This window comes from Hyaena hyaena, unplaced genomic scaffold (genome assembly GCF_003009895.1).
Source record: "Hyaena hyaena isolate Hyena2069 unplaced genomic scaffold, ASM300989v1 scaffold_138, whole genome shotgun sequence".
Lineage (NCBI taxonomy): Eukaryota > Metazoa > Chordata > Mammalia > Carnivora > Hyaenidae > Hyaena > Hyaena hyaena.
The window spans coordinates 1,126,270-1,142,956 of record NW_024080770.1 but is presented as its reverse complement, the minus strand read 5'-3'; the positions used below and the strand labels follow the sequence as shown (position 1 = coordinate 1,142,956).

Sequence of the window (16,687 nt, the reverse complement as noted above, 5' to 3'; positions counted from 1 at the left end):
ATATTGGGTATGGAACCTACTTAAAAAACAAAATAAATAAATAAATGGCCTATATGTCGAAAAAAATCAAGGATCAATTTTTGTTTAATGATGGTACATTTAAAAAGTGGAATATTGAAGGGGCGTCTGGGTGGCTCAGTCAGTTAAGCTTCCAACTTCAGCTCAGGTCACGATCTCATGTTTCATAAGTTCGAGCCCCACATCAAGCTCTGTGCTGACAGCTCAGAGCCTAGAGCCTGCTTCAGGTTCTGTGTCTCCCTCTCAGTCTGCTCTGCCCCTGTTCAAGCTCCCAGTCTCTCTCTCTCTCTCAAAAATAAATAAACATTAAAAAAAATTTTTTTTAAATAAAAAGAGTGGAATATTGGAGTGCCTGAGTGTCTCAGTTAAGGGGCTGACTTCAGCTCCAGTCATGATCTCACGGTTCATGAATTCGAACCCCACATCAGGCTCTGTGCTCTGTGGAGCCCACTTCAGAAACTCTGTCCCCCCTCTCTATCTCTGCCCTCCCCTGTCCTCTCTCTCTCTCAAATAAATACTAAATACTAAATAAATACTAAATAATAAATACTAAATAATAAATACTAAAATAATAAATTTTTTTAATAAATAAAAACAGTGGAATATTAAGAAAACATTTAAGGGAATGAGGCACATCTATAACTAATGACTTTAAAAGGTATCCATGATATTCAGAACTAAGTTGCAGAACTGTATATAGATACTTATACATACTTATGTATATCCCCACATACAGAGTTAAAAGTCCAGAAAGCTATATTTGAACTATCAACTATAGTTAATTTCAATATGGTAACTCTATATATTTTCAACATTTCAGTATGCAGACTTTCATTTAATCTTATTTCCATTAAAATGACTCATCGAAGATTAACTCTTTACACTTTCCTGACTTTTTTTTTTTTTTTTTAAGAATGAGCCTAGGGGCACCTAGGTAGTAGCTCAGTCAGTAAAGCATCAGACTTCAGCATAGGTCATGATCTCATGGTTCATGAGCCCTGAACCCCACATCAGGCTGTCTCCTGCCAGCATAGAGCCTGCTTCAGATCCTCTGTTCCCCCTTCTCTCTGCCCCTCCCCCACTCTCTCTCAAAAATAAACATTAAAAAAAAAAAAAAGAATGAGCCTATATAACCTTAATAGAAACTCAAAGTAATACTAGTGTTTTTAAGTCACATTTAAAGATATCTAAAATTTAGTATATTCAATAACTTTTTAAAACATTAAAGGCATGATAAATCAAACTGTACTACAGGGGCGCCTAGGTGGCTCAGTAGTCAGTCAAGTTAAGCAACAGTCAAGTTAAGCGTCCGACTCAATATCAGCTCAGGCTCGGTCACAATCTCATTGTTCATGAGTTCCAGCCCCATGTCAGGCTCTCAACTGATGTCTTGGAGCCTGCTTGGGATTCTATCTCTCCCCCTCTCATTTTTTCTCTCAAAACAAACTCTTAAAAAAATTACTTTAGGGGCGCCTGGGTGGCTTAGTCGGTTAAGCGTCCGACTTTCACTTAGGTCATGATCTCGCGGTTCGTGGGTTCGAGCCCCGCGTCGGGCTCTGTGCTGACTGCCAGCTCGGAGCCTGGAGCCTGTTTCAGTCTGTGACACCTTCTCTCTCTGGCCCTCCCCTGCTCACGCTGTCTCTCTCTCTCTCCTAGAAATAAATAAAACATTAAAAAAAAAATTAAAAAAAAAATTACTTTAAAAAAAAGAATGAAATTTAGTTTACTCAATAACCTTTTAAAGCAACATTAAGGGTGCCTGGGTGGCTCAGTTAAGCGGCCAACTTCGCCTCAGGTTATGATCTCATGGTCCGTGGGTTCAAGCCCAGTATTGGGCTCTGTGCTGACAGCTGGCTCAGAGCCTGAAGCCTGTTCCAGATTCTGTGTCTCCCTCTTTCTCTGCACCTCCCCAGCTCGTGCTCTGTCTCTCTCTGTCTCAAAAAATAAATAAATGTTTAAAAAAATTAAAACAACATTAAAAACATGATGGATAAATCAAACTGTATTAAAAATTCTAAAGGGGCACCTGGCTGGCTCTGTGGGTGGAGCATGCAATTCTCGAGGTCAGGGTTATGAGTTCAAGCCCCACAATGGGTGTAGAGACTGCTCAAAATAATGAGAAAGAAAATCTTCAGAAAGAAAAATAATAATAATAAAATAAAAATAAAATTACTAAGGTGCACACTACTATAAACTATGAGGCTAGTCTCTATGCAGTAGAGAAAGAAAGACGACAGTAATAGAGAGGCATTCAGAGGTCTTTGGTAAAAAGGACAAAGACAGCAGGTGCTAACAAACCCTACTGATGAGTTCCCTGCAGTTAGATCTTCCACACACTGGCCTCCTTCCAAACAGCTTGTATAGTAAAAACATAATGCCCTTTCACCGACAGCTAAACTGCACAGCCTTTTAAGAAAAAATAGCCTGTAGATGAGGAAATAGCAAGGAATTCCACAAATGTGATGCTATTTTCTCAGCTCCTGTCAGAATTCTAGGAGATGCAGTAATAACAGCAGCACCTTTCATAGAAATGTTTAATTTAGGTGTTCTGAAAAGATTTTTTTTTTTCAGTCGTTAGGAGGCTTATGGACTTTCAAGACAGTCACATAAAAAGAGGACAGAAAGACAAACTGAAAATAACAGAATTCAAGAAGCAAAACACAGGGGAGCTTTAATATTATGGCAAGAAGGAAGATCAGTCAAGAGTGTTACATCAAATCATCTAGCACAGACTTGCAGTAGCAATTTCATACATGTTATCAAATATCTTATAATTTTGTGTCAATTATACCTCAATAAAGCTAAAATAACATGCACTTGGTATTTTGAAAATTATGGATCACAGCAGTCTGTCAATGTTTAATCCATGCCCCTTACAATGCTTTCTCATTCTATTTTCTATGTATTCCAAGATTTTGCCCAGTTTTCCCTTCAACGGTCTCTTTTATAAAAACAATAGATTTAATATGTTTTTCCAAGATCCACACTCTTCCCTGGAGATTCTAATACTACTACAAATACAGACTAAAAAGGACTCTGGCCTGGTCATATATATCCAAGAGGACATAACCAGGCCTGGCTTTTATGTCTGTATTTGTATTCATTATTTTTAAGAAAAAAACTACTCATGGTAAAGATTAAGGGTACAGAAAATTTCTAAGTTAAGACTTCTATTTTTACTAATGTACATTTTAAGATATTTCCTTAAACATCTTTTTAGAAAACATCTTTCTATTCATATAGTTTTATCATTATATTTTTAATTATTTTCCATTTTTTATACTTCCTCCACAAAAGTTGCTAGCCTCTGAGTTCTTTTTTAGAAATTTCCTAGGGACGCCTAGGTGGCTCAGTCAGTTAAGTGTACGACTTTAGATTGCTACTCAGGTCATGATCTCGTGGTTAGTGAATTTGAGCTTCAAATCAGGCTCCGCACGGAGTGCAGAGCCTGCTTGGGATTCTCACTCTCTCCCGCTCTCTCAAATAAAATAAACTTAAAAAAATTTTTTTCTACCTCCCATCTTATTCCCTAAAGTTAAATGACTTTAGGTAAATGACAAAAATAAAAACCTATGTACATTCAAAATAGTATTAACCACTAAGGGAAGTCTTCTTCAGCCCACAAATCACATGCTAAAGATCTACACGACAGTCTGTGGTCCTCACCTCTGACACCCATACTTCACTTCACTTCACATACTTCGACCACCTTGCTCCCAAGATATCCAAAGGTACCTCTAGTGTACAATCTCTAAGGTCTGCCTCTCTGTCGTTCCCACCTACAATCACAACTAATTTGTCCTTTCAGGACATTTTTCCCTTTTAACGCTTCCCTCATTGTGGTGAGTAACAAGGGAACAAGGGAAAAGTCAAAAGAGATAACAGGATCAAGACTGTACCCAGGGGGCGCCTGGGTGGCTCAGTTGGCTAAGCGTCCGACTTTGGCCCAGGTCATGATCCCGCGCTTCATGGATTTGAACCCCACGTCGGGCTCCATACTGACAGCTCAGAGCCTGGAGCCTGCTTCAGATTCTGTGTCTCCTTCTCTCTCTGCCCCTCCCCTGTCTGTCTCCCCTCACACTGTCTCCCAAAAATAAATAAACATTAAAAAAAAAAAAAAAAAAAAGACTATACTATTTCAAGAGACCTGCTTTGCAAAAACAGCTAAATCCTTCAGGGATACCATTAAATATTTAGATGATACAATGTTTCGTTTTGTTTTGTTTTGTTTTTAAAGAATGAGTATAACTTTGAGCACAGTTCTAAAGTCAGTGCAATGGTTCTCAAGATCTCTGGCTTACTACAAAACTTTGTATTCAAATCGAACCAAACACTACACTACAGATCTAATTCCAAATCATTTCATCACCATTACTACTGCTCTTAAAATTAAAAACATGCAAGACTGTTAACAAAACACTTGCGTAATAATGGGGGGGCCTAAGTGGCTCAGTCGGTTAAGCATCAAACTCTTGATTTGGTTCAGGTCATGATCTCATGGATTCATGGATTCAAGACCTGCATCCTGCTCCTTTTACAGTGCGGAGCCTGCTTGAAGTTCTCGTTCTCGTTCTCTCTCTCTCTCTCTTCCCCTTATGCACATGCACCCTCTCTTTCTCAAAATAAATAAACTTTAAAAAAAGAAATTTAAAAAAATACTTAAGTAACGCCTTTTAATAACTAGTGTATTTATTACAGGGCAAACAGAAGATCAGTAAGGAGACAGTCCAATACAATGAATGGGCACTCAAGTTATACGGAATCTCAACTCCATCATGCCTCTCTCTGGTGTCCCCAATTATTGGAACCAGTCTGTATGCTCTACATTTAATCAGCCTTTTGATATAATTTTACTATTATAATTATGAATCTTATTATCTTGCTTTTTCAGATTGTTCATAACAACCTTACATCAATCCATGTAACTCTCACACATCCACACATACCCTCACATCAAACATGTATATACACATAATGGTTTTTATTTGTTGCTATACTATTGATCAGAAATGCAACCTCATTGTAATAGTGTTCCCTAAAACAGGACATCCCTACAATGTAAGTACCAAGAACACAATGAAATAAACAGATAGTGCTCAATTTCATAAATAATTTTATTCTTTCCTTGCTGAAACTCTGTTCCTAGAACATTTGACCTTAGTGCCTACGAAGTTAAGTTTCTTTTTTTTGAAATAAGTTTCTTAAGACTTATTTCTCCTAGTCCTTTTAATCTTATAAATATATACAACATTTCTTAATTTAGGTCAAGGTTACTTCCATTTGTCAAGTCACTAATTTTCTGATTTCATTATTCTGAAACATTAAAGATTTACTTTTGTCTATTTTCCCTAAATTTACTTCTATCTAGTCCTTCCCACAAATGGAAATCTTTTGAATACAGAGGTTTAATTTAATTTCTCACTTTACAGATGATAAAATGAACCAAAAAGAGTAGAGTGTTTTTTAGATTTTGCAAGCTAGGAAAAAAAAAAAAAGTTTTAGTGTCACTATTCTCATTCTAAAATTCATTTTACCTTAGACTGAGGTTTTACATTTGCCAGAATCAAATAAAAAAAATACCCAGCCACTAATATTCTGATCCCTTCAAGAACTCACTCAGTACTCTACTTACTAATTAAACTAGCCTTTCCATATTTTGAACATAGCTAGCTACAGCATGAAATGCTCATTATAAATGCGCAAATACAACTAACTAGAATTTAAACAAAAAATTGAAAAAATAAAAATAAATGAGCAAATATATTAATCTATTATAAGAAAATCTAAACAGCAGATGCAAATTTTTCCTCCTTGTCACAATCTCCCAAAGATTAGACAATTTTATCCAAAGAGATCATAATTCAAAAAGTACTCTTAAGATTCTAGAGACTTGAAATTAACGTAACTAGGGTTGTGGACTGCTTACCTATAATTAAAATTTGCCATCTATCTTTTAGTAAAAGGAAAAAGCCTTCAGGTATTCATCAAGTAGAGAAAAGTCTAACAGTCTTCTGTGAAGAAGCAATTTCCCCACCACCAAAGAAATTATCTCTAGAGTTTTATCTTTTAGAAGGAAACTATCAGCACAGTCACAATTATGAGGATAGACTGTTAAGTGAAAACACTCAATAAATAAAACATGCCTTTATTTATTCACTAACTTTTTCACATTTCCAACTAAAAAAGAAATACAAGCTTAAGACTCATCAACCCCCTATCACATAAAATTTACAAAACAAATACACAAGGTTTACAACAATGCACAAGATTGAATAAACAACAGAATCCAAATTTGGGGAAATAAAAAAGGAATGGGTGGTAATTTAACAAAACATTAACAGATGTAACTGTGGGGTGGGATACGTGTTTTATTTTCTTCTTTATACGTTTCTATAATTTTCCCACAGCGAACATTACTTTAGTAATCAGAAAAAAATTCATTTAAAAGTAAACCGTACATCACATAATAAAGGTTCATTTAGAAGGGTTCTTCATATTATGCAAGTATTATTGACATGAATCACACTAATGTCTCCACACTTCTCACTTTCTAACACTAAAATGCTAACTTTTCTGCTGCATCTCCCAACATTTCATGTCTACATACATGCACGCGTTTCATTTTTTTCATACAACGTAATAAAGGTCTCGCCAATCCTACATTGTCTTTTTTTTTTTTTTTAAAAAAACCGCCTCTAAATTTCGTTATAACAAAATTAGGGGAGGTGAGGGGAAGGACGACTTTACAACTCCGTGAGGCCACCATCACTTTAGCTACGGAAAAGTCAAGGCCGGATAAACTACACGTCCCACCATGCATTGCTGCCTTGTTCAGAGTAGGTCTCTACGGAAACAGAAAAAAAAAAATTCTACAAGTCCCACCTGTTACTTCGTTTCTAAACACCTCCTGCACTTTCAGCTTCAACAGCAAACAAAAACAAGAGCCTCGTGACCTCACGTTGGACCCGGGAGCCCAGACGAGCAGGGAACCCGGGGTCAGGCGGCATGTCTGCTATAGCGGGTAAATTCTACCAAGATCCAGCGCTCCTCTCTTCTTTCCGGGGCTGGGTGCACGCACAAGCCTTCGCCTATCTGCATCCAATGGGGGCTCTTCAGCCGCACACGGGAGAAGAACCGGCTACAGTGCAAGCACAACAGACTTCCCCATGCCGGGGCGGGGGCCACCACAGAGTGGAGGTGAGAGCGACGTGACCCCGAGAGGCAGCTTCAAAACACCAAGGGGACTTGTCGCAGACGCAGGGAGAAGCCACAGCCCCGCGGCGACCCTCTTCCGCTGGGCGCCTCCATTCCCTCAGGGATCACAACCCCGACACTAACCGCCGCCCTCTCCGCGCGGTTTCGTGCCCCCTTCAGCCGGGTCGCTGGGCCAATGACCTCCCTTCCCCTGCGACCGGCAGGCGGCGAGGGAACAAAATTCTCCCGGGCTTCCCCTTCGCTCCCTCCCCCTTACCGTCTTGGCGGCCTCCGCCCAGGTCCTGCCCTTCTTCCTACGGCCCTTTTCCCTCATGTCGGGTCTTGAACTGACTGGGAGGCTCCCGTGTCCGGGCTCCGGCCGCCCTCCCTGCCTGCTCTGCCCTGCGATGCTTTTCCCGCGGTGCCGGGAAAAGTGGGAGAAAGGGGAAGTCAGGTCCGAGGAGCACCCAAGCAGAGGAAGCAGCGGGGGTGGTGCGCGGAGGGGGGGGCGGGGGTCTATGGGGCGGCCGGTCCTTCTGCTGCCGTTGCCACTGCTACCGCCGCTGCCATATTGGGTCCTTACTGTACAGGCAGCCGCTACGGTCACGTGACCACTCCCGCGCGGCCGTCACTACTGTACGCAGCCGGACGCGCGAACGTGCGCGCGCGCGCCCCCGCCTCCCGCGCGGGGCCGCAGGACGAACGAGCCGGCGGTCCGCTGTGTCTCGTCACTCCCCCGCCCTTCCGCTCTCTGCCTCTTCTGTGGAGCATGCGCGGGAGGGAGGGCCGACGCTCATGTGCGTCGAGCGTCGGGCGCTCACGCCTACAACGAAAACCTGCCTGCGGAAGCGGAACTTGATCCGTCCCGGAAGGCTTATTGAGCGGAGTCTGACCGCGTGCAGGGCGCTGTGGTGGCTGTAGAGACTTGGAAGAGCCGTACCTTATCCTCAAGCGGCGACTTTCCCGACTATCAATTTCAATAAGCCTCGTACTTGTGTTTTTTCATGAGCGCATGTTCAGTTTTATTAAGATTATCTCTGTGACGATTTGGAACCATTTTCGTGTGCTCAATCCCTTTGGCTAGATAACCAAGTTGAGTTCGACTTGCCAAGCTCACCATTCTAGGGTGTGGGGAAACCAAGAATCAAGTCGCCAGCTCAAGAGCCGTTTTCCCATCTCCTGGAATGCTTTTAAAACTTAAATGACCCCCTCCGCCTTTTCTTAAAGGCTACCAGTGTCCTGCTGGAATCGCGAGTCCCAGAGACCTCCAAGGAGCCGGCACGGATGCAAGTACAAAAGGGTCTTTATTACAAGCTCAAGCAGGGGCTCACCCGCCTACCGGTGTCGTGGCAGCAAGGTGAAGCAAAGAACAATAGCGAACAGGGCTTTTAAGGAGTAAGGGATGGGGGTGTTACAGTACATGTAGCATCATCACATGAGCACCAATTACAATTACAGGTTTGACCATTCAGTATCTGTGAGGTGTTCATTACTTTTGGTGGGACCCAATCATGACTCTTGAGAATCCTTTGAAAATGATCAATTATGAGGTGAGTTCAAAGGGCCCAAGTAGGGTTTAGGCAAGCAGTGAGAAATTGGCTAGTTTGTATCTGCAGTTCCCAGCCTTGACTCAGACCATAGGAGTGTTTTTTGATTAGCTGATCTGAGGGCGGTCCGAGGATGGCTTTAGTCTTGAACAGTCTGAGGCTTTTCCTGGGACTGGGACGGGCTACGTGCAGCCCAAGGTTTCTCTTAATGGAGGACTTCATTTTTGGCTCTTCACCAGTAAGTATGTTCACTTTTTTTCAAGTGAATAGTCTCATCAAAGACCCAGATGATGTCTTTTCTTTCTTGGGGACCACAATCCACTTGCACAGTGCCTGTAAATATCAGGCACCCAGTAAATATTTGCTGAATGATAGACCTGACTGTAGTCAAAAATGATTATTTGTAGTGTCTATAACAGCCTCCTGAAAAATCCAGAATGTGTCATCTTCCATCACATCATCCAATTTTTGTACTTTGCAAAAGTAAAAAGAATGTGTAGTAACAGTCAAATCCATCTGCTTTCAGAAATTGCATCTAGTTTAGTAAACTTAGCCCTAGGCTATAGTCTAAGAGGACTGAGCATTGGACTGCCTCTTGGAAGGAAGGACAGGTGAGAGCAATACTTAACTTGGAGCCCATGGTTGGGTTTCAGAAGCTCATGGAACTCCCTAAAATTATGAACAACATTTTAGTGTCATTGTGCATTTTTGAGAAGAGAACTCATAACTTTTTCTCAATTTTCCAAAAGGGGCTATTACACCTAAAAAAGGCCTTTTTTTAATGTTTATTTTTGAGAGACAGCAGTGTGAGTGGGGAAGGGACAGAGAGAGAAGACACAGAATCTGAAGAACATTCCAGACTCTGAGCTGTCAGCACAGAGCCTAATGCAAGGCCCAAACCCACCAACCCATGAGATCATGACCTGAGCTAAAGTCAGACTAACTGAATGAGCAACCTAGGTGCCACCCCAAAAAACGTCTTATTAGGGAGTTTGAGAGGCCATCTAGATACTTCGTTATAATTCAACTTAAGTCATTGATCAAACAGCTCCATAACAGCATAATTGATGTGGGCATATTTTCACAAATCCTTTCAGTTACTTAGAGCACTCTCCATAGCACTCAGGGTATGTACCATCTCCCTCTAAAGCCTAGGTTTAGAGGTGCCTGGCTGGCTCATTCGGTACAGTGTGCAACTCTTGATCTCCAGGTTGTGTGTTCCAGCCCCACGTTGAATGTAGAGATTACTTAAAATTAAAGCCTTAAAAAAGAAAAAAAGCGTCGAGTGGGGGGGGAGGGGAAGGAGGATGATGGGCATGGAGGAGGGCACTTGTGGGGATGAACACTGGGTGTTATATGGAAACCAACTTGACAAACTATTTAAAAAAAAGGGGGGGGCGCCTGGGTGGCTTAGTCGGTTAAGCATCCGACTTTCACTTAGGTCATGATCTCACGGTTCGTGAGTTTGGGCCCCGCGTCGGGCTCTGTGCTGACTGCCAGCTCAGAGCCTGGAGCCTGTTTCAGTCTGTGACTCCTTCTCTCTCTGACCCTCCCCTGCTCACGCTGTCTCTCTGTCTCTCTCTCTCTCTCTCTCTCTCTCTCTCTCTCCTAGAAATAAATAAAAACCTTAAAAAAATAAATTAAAAAAATAAAAATTAAAAAAAAAAAGCCTAGGTTTATAGTCAGTTTAAGAAGTCCCTCTCCATTCCTAGATGTTAAGCAATGTGAGGGTTCATTGAAGGCACACAGAAACACCAGCTCAGAAACAATACCTTGTGAGGATGAGGCACCATCCTGAAGAACACATTTGTACACTCTAAATCAGTTACCAATATATGGTGCTTTGTCTCCAGTAGGTAGAAAATAAGGGTCTGGAAATGAAGGGATGAAGGTTGGAATGACCTGCTTTGTGCGTCCTATCAACTCAATAGAAAATCATGGTTTCTTTTTTTTTTAAATGTTTTATTTATTTCTGAAAGAGAGACAGCATGAGCAGGGGAGGGTCAGAGAGAGAGGGAGACACAGAATCTGAAACAGGCTCCAGGCTCTGAGCTAGCTGTCAGCACAGAGCCCGACACGGGACTCGAACCCACGAACCATGAGATCATGACCTGAGCTGAAGTCGGACACTTAACCAACTGAGCTACCCAGGTGCCCCAGAAATCATGGTTTCCAAAGAGAAATGCTTCCGCTAAAAGGCCACTTCAGATGTCTTATATCAAGGGACCAGCAGACATGACAAGAAGGCACCTTCTTTCTTTTTTTTTTTTTTTTAAGTAATCTCTATACCCAACGTACCGCTAGAACTTATAACTCCAAGATCAAGAAACGCCAATTGAGCCAGCCAGGCACTCCAGAAAAGTCACCATGTTGGTAGGGGTAATTGATCCCAACCATCCAGAGGAAGCTGGAATTCTGTTACACAGTGGAAGATGGAAGGACGATGTTTGGCACCCAAGTGATGCACTTGAGTATCCCTTGGTGCCTTCTTACCCAATTTTGTAAATGGAAAAGTACATCAGGCATGCCCTAAAAAGGCATTGGTATCAGGGGCTAATGACCCCCCGGGCATAAAGATCTGGGTCATATCACCAGGTAAAACTCCTGGACCAACCAAGGTACTAACTGAGGATGAGAAGAATCTATGTTCAGATAATAAACGCAGGAGACAACAAATACAGTCGGGCCCTCAATATCAGCCGCAGTGGTGGAGGATGCATACTGTCCCAGTCCCCTCTCCTTATAAGCCTTCTTCAGCAAGAGAGGCCCGCCAGAACCTGGAAGACTTGCACCTGGCACTTATACAACTAAATGCTTCCAAGGAGCACAAAAAGTGGACTGTAGAAGACACTGATTGACTTCCCATAGCCACCTTCAGGACTGAAAACCTCATTTCCCCATTTGGGGGGAATTTCCTGAGAAGCTTCATCAGCTAAAGAGAGCCATTTTGTCTGAGATCACTTCTTCGGGAATCTTACCTTCAATGACTGGTCAGTGTTGGGGCATAAAAGCCTGGGCACCTCACCCCAATTCAGGACCACTCTGAAGTGCTAACCCAGGTTCAGAGCTCCCCGGGGAGCTGGCTGAAACATTTGCTGAAACTGCATCAGAGCCCAGCTTCTCCCTCTGCCCAATCCTGCTTCCTTCTGTTCCCCAAAGGTGTTGATCTTGAGGACATTCTCTCTCTCTTTTTTTTTTTTTTTTTTAATTGCTAGGAGAGAGAGAGAGACAGCGTGAGCAGAGGAGGGTCAGAGAGAGAGGGAGTCACAGACTGAAACAGTCTCCAGGCTCTGAGCTGGCAGTCAGCACAGAGCCCGACGCGGGGCTCGAACCCACAAACCGCGAGATCATGACCTGAGCTGAAGTCAGACGCTTAACCGACTAAGCCACCCAGGCGCCCCTTGAGGACATTCTCTAATAAACTTCCTGCATGCTAATCTCCATCTCACAGCCCACTCTCTGGGAACCCCACTCTGCAGCAATGCTGGTGAATACATACAAAATTTCCAGAAGGATACACAAGAAGTTATGAAAAGGAATTATGTCAGAGAAATGAGACTGGTGATTGGGGATTATGAGAAGATGACTTTGTCTCTTTTTAATAAAAAATACTACGGGGCGCCTGGGTGGCTTAGTCGGTTAAGCGTCCGACTTTCGCTTGGGTCATGATCTCGCGGTTCGTGGGTTCGAGCCCCGCGTCAGGCTCTGTGCTGACTGCCAGTCAGAGCCTGGAGCCTGTTTCAGTCTGTGACTCCCTCTCTCTCTGACCCTCCCCTGCTCACGCTGTCTCTCTCTCTCTCCTAGAAATAAATAAAACATTTTAAAAAAATAAAAATAAAAAATACTAATTATGATTATTGATGAGAGCTAACTAATAGAGTTTAAAAAGAGAAAGGGTGAGGGATTTTAGTTCTTTTCATCCTAGGTTTCTTTGCTGCCACAGAAGAAGCAATCTGAAATTTGTTGAATTGAATTGAGTTTTGTTTTTGGTGGTTTTGTGTTATGAATTAAATTGTTTTTATGCCATGGGGGAAAAGCACACTATAGTGTAAAATATCACAGTATGAGCCTAAATGAAAATAGACACATATGAGCAAACAATTCACAAAAGAAATTCGATTAGGCAATAAATGTATAAGAACAATATGTACTTCATGAGTATCAGTGAAATCCAAATTAAGATTATGAATAAAAAACTTCATTTAAGAGGGGCACCTGGGTGGCTCAGTCGGTTAAGCGTCCGACATCAACTCAGGTCATGATCTCACGGATCGTGGATTTGAGCCCCATGATGGGCTCTGTGCTGACAGCTAGCTCAGAGTCTGGAGTCTGTTTCAGATTCTGTGTCTCCTTCTCTCTCTGACCCTCCCCTCCTCGTGCTCTCTCTCTCTCTCTCAGAAATAAATAAAACATTAAAAAAATTTTTTTAACTTAATTTAAGAATCCTGATTAAATATACTTACATAAAAATTAATAGGTTTAATGGGTTACAGAGTCTCAGTCTGGGATAATGAACAAATTCTGGAGATGGATGGTGGTGATGATTGTATAACAATACTAATGTACTTAATGTCACTGAATTGTTCTCTTAAAATGATAAATTTTCAGAGGCACCTGGTTGGCTCAGTAGGTTAAGTGTCCAACTTCGGCTCAGGTTATGATCTCATAGTTCAGGAGTTTGAGTCACGCCGGGCTTTGTTATGACAGCTTGGAGCCTGGAGCCTGCTTTGGATTCTGTCTCCCTCTCTGCCCCTCCTCCCACTCATGCTCTGTGTCTCTCTGTCTCAAAAATAAATAAACTTAAATGTTTAATGATAAATTTCATGTATATTTTACCACAGTTAAACAATTATTTTAAAAAATTAACCAGTGTTGGGGCACCTGGCTGGATCAGTTGGTAGAGAAGTCAACTCTTAAACTTGGGATTGTAAATTCAAACCCAATGTTGGGTATAGAGATTAGTCAAAAGTAAAATATTTTTTTAAAAATTAACCAGTATTTTATATACCGGTAAAAAAACTGATAAGAAAGTTTTAAAAGCTCTATTCTCAATAGCTACACAAAAGTGTATACACATGTATACACAGACATGTACATATATTGATACACTCAAACCTAAAATTAGAACTAAAGTCAAGGGAAATTGTCTTCACTATTCATAATCTATATCATGTAAACAACTCATTTCTGAAAAAACTAAAATAAGACTCTAAATAAATAAATATACAAACCATGTTCTTAAGAAGTCTTACTAGTCTAAGCGCTTTTAATTCCAAGTCTCCCTCTCTCTGCCCCCCCCCATGCTCTGTCTCTGTCTCTGTCTCTGTCTCTCTCTCTCTCTCAAAAATAAATAAATATTAAAAAAATAAATTGGATATCTTATTTATAAAAAAAATACAGTTGTTTTTTGGTGGAGCGTGGGAGAAGGGCAGAAGGAAAGAGCAAGAGAAGCAGTCTCCTCACTGAGCACAGAGCTGGACATGGGGCTTGATTCCATGACCCTGGGATCATGACCTGAGAGGAGATCAAGAGTCAACGCTCAACTGACTGAGCCACCCAGGTGCCCCAATACAGTATTTTTTTAAAGAGTAATGTGGGGAGATTTACCCCACCAGGTATTAAAACATACTTTTAGAAGTAATAATTTTCTTTAAAAAAGAAAAAGAATCAATAACCGAAACTTTGGGAACTGGTTCCAAAACTGACAAGATAATTTAGAAACAACCCTTGGTATAAACAGAACTTAGTGGGGCTCCTGGGTGGCTCAGTTGGCTAGGCACCTAACTTCAGCTCAGGTCATGATTTCAAAGTCCATGAGTTCAAGCCCTGTGTCGGACTCTGTGCTGACAGCTCAGACCCTGGAGCCTGCTTCAGATTCTGTGTCTCACTCTCACTCTGCCACTCACCTGTTCATACTCTGTCTCTCAAAAATGAATAAATGTTAAAAAAAAAAAACCTTTTTAAGTATAAATGTTAAAAAATGTTTAAGTAAAGAGTATATGATAAAAGTGACATCATCAGTGAGGAAGTGATGTGAGATCAACCCCATGTCAGGCTCTGTGCTAAACATGGGACCTGCTTAAGATTCTCTATCTAGGGGCACCTGGGTGGCTCAGTTGATTAAGCATCTGACTTTGGCTCAAATCATGATTCATGGATCATGGATTTGAGCCCCGTGTCAGGCTCTGTGCTGACAGCTAACTCAGAGCCTGGAGCCTGTCTTTGAATTCTGTATCTCCCTCTCTCTCTGACCCTCCCCTGCTCATGCCGTCTCTATCTCTCTCTCAAAAATAAATAAAACAGTTAAAAAAAATTTTTAAGATTATGTCTTAGGGCACCTGCGTGGCTCAGTTGTCTGGCTCTTGATTTCAACTCAAGTCATGATCTCACAATTTGTGGGTTTGAACTCCACATCTGGCTCTGTACTGACAGCTCAGAGCCTGGAGCCTGCTTTAGATTCTCTCTCTCTCTCTCTCTCTCTCTCTCGTTCTCTCGCTCGCTCTCTCTGCCTGTCCCCCACTCATGCTCACACTCTCTCAAAAAAAATATTTTCTTTCTCTTCTTGTGCCCTCTCTCCTGCTCATGCTCTATCTCTAAAAAAAAAAGAAAAGAAAATAGTAGGTATAGATAATAGATGTTAGATAAATGGATGGATGGATGGATGGATGGATGGATGGATGGATGGATAGATAGATAGATAGATAGATAGATAGATAGATAGATAGATAGATAATAGATAAAATAGATACATTTCCTTATTGATCAGGCTAGGGTCTAAATGTGCAGTATCAGGGCACCTGGGTGGCTCAGTCGGTTTAGCAGCCAACTTCAGTTCAGGTCACGATCTCACGGTTGTGGGTTCGAGCCCCACGTCGGGTTCTGTGCTGACAGCTCAGAGCCTGGAGCCTGCTGTGGATTCTGTGTCTCCCTCTCCCTTCCCCTTCCCCGCTCGTGCTCTGTCTCTCTGTCTCTCAAAAAATAAATAGATGTAAAAAAAATTTTTTTAATAAATAAGTAAATGTGGGGCGCCTGGGTGGCTCAGTCGGTTGAGCGTCCGACTTCGGCTCAGGTCATGATCTCACGGTTCATGGGTTTGAGACCTGTGTCAGGCTCTGTGCTGACAGCTTAAAGCCTGGAGCCTGTTTCAGATTCTGTGTCCCTCTCTCACTCTGCTCCTTCCCTACTCATTCTCTCTCTCTCTCACTCTCTTAAGGATAAATAAACATTAAAAATTTGAATAAATAAATAAATAAGTAAATGTGCAGTATCTGCTCAGACACCCATGTTGGAACATAGCTTCTATCATGATGGCCATGAGCCACATACCAGGCTTGTCAGGGGTAGAGGTGTATTTTCAACATCTTTTATGAGGCAGGCATTGGCAAAAATATCACTAAAGCAGTTTTATAAAGAATCAACTCTTTTTCATGAAGTTGTTATTGGAAATCTTTTTTTCTAAGTTTATTTATTTATTTTGAGAGAGAGTACATGTGAGCAAGATAGAGAGAGAGGGCTGACAGCATGGAGTTTGACTGGAGGCTTGAACTCATGAATCCATAATCATGACCCAAAGCAAAACCAGGAGTCAGATGCTTAATCAACTGAGCCACCCAGGTGCCCTGGAAATCTTATTGTTAAGAAAGATGGCACTAGTTTTGGGGTGTTTTTAAATATTTTTTAATGTTTGTTTATTTTTGAGAGACACAGAACATGAGCAAGGAATGGGCAGAAAGGAAGAAGGAGACACAAAATCCAAAGCAGGCTCCAGGCTTTGAGCTGTCAGCACAGAGCCTGACACGAGACTAAAACCTACAATCTGCGAGATCATGACCTGAGCCAAAGTCAGATGCTTAACCCACTGAGCCACCCAGGCATCCTGATGCCGCTAGTTTTTGTACATCTGTAGGAAATCATTATTGGCCAAGAAA

At 41.7% G+C, this 16,687-nt stretch overlaps 1 protein-coding gene across 1 annotated transcript in view; it reads right to left on the bottom strand.

The window, feature by feature from the left end:
• Nucleotides 1-7,771, bottom strand: part of ASXL2 (ASXL transcriptional regulator 2) — a 128,515-nt gene extending 120,744 nt beyond the window's left edge. Inside the window, exon 1 of the mRNA XM_039238273.1 lies at nucleotides 7,490-7,771. Within this exon, the coding sequence (XP_039094204.1) occupies nucleotides 7,490-7,546 (57 nt within the window). The 5' untranslated portion in view covers nucleotides 7,547-7,771. The remainder of the gene's footprint in view (nucleotides 1-7,489) is intronic.
• Nucleotides 7,772-16,687: the final 8,916 nt, after the last annotated feature.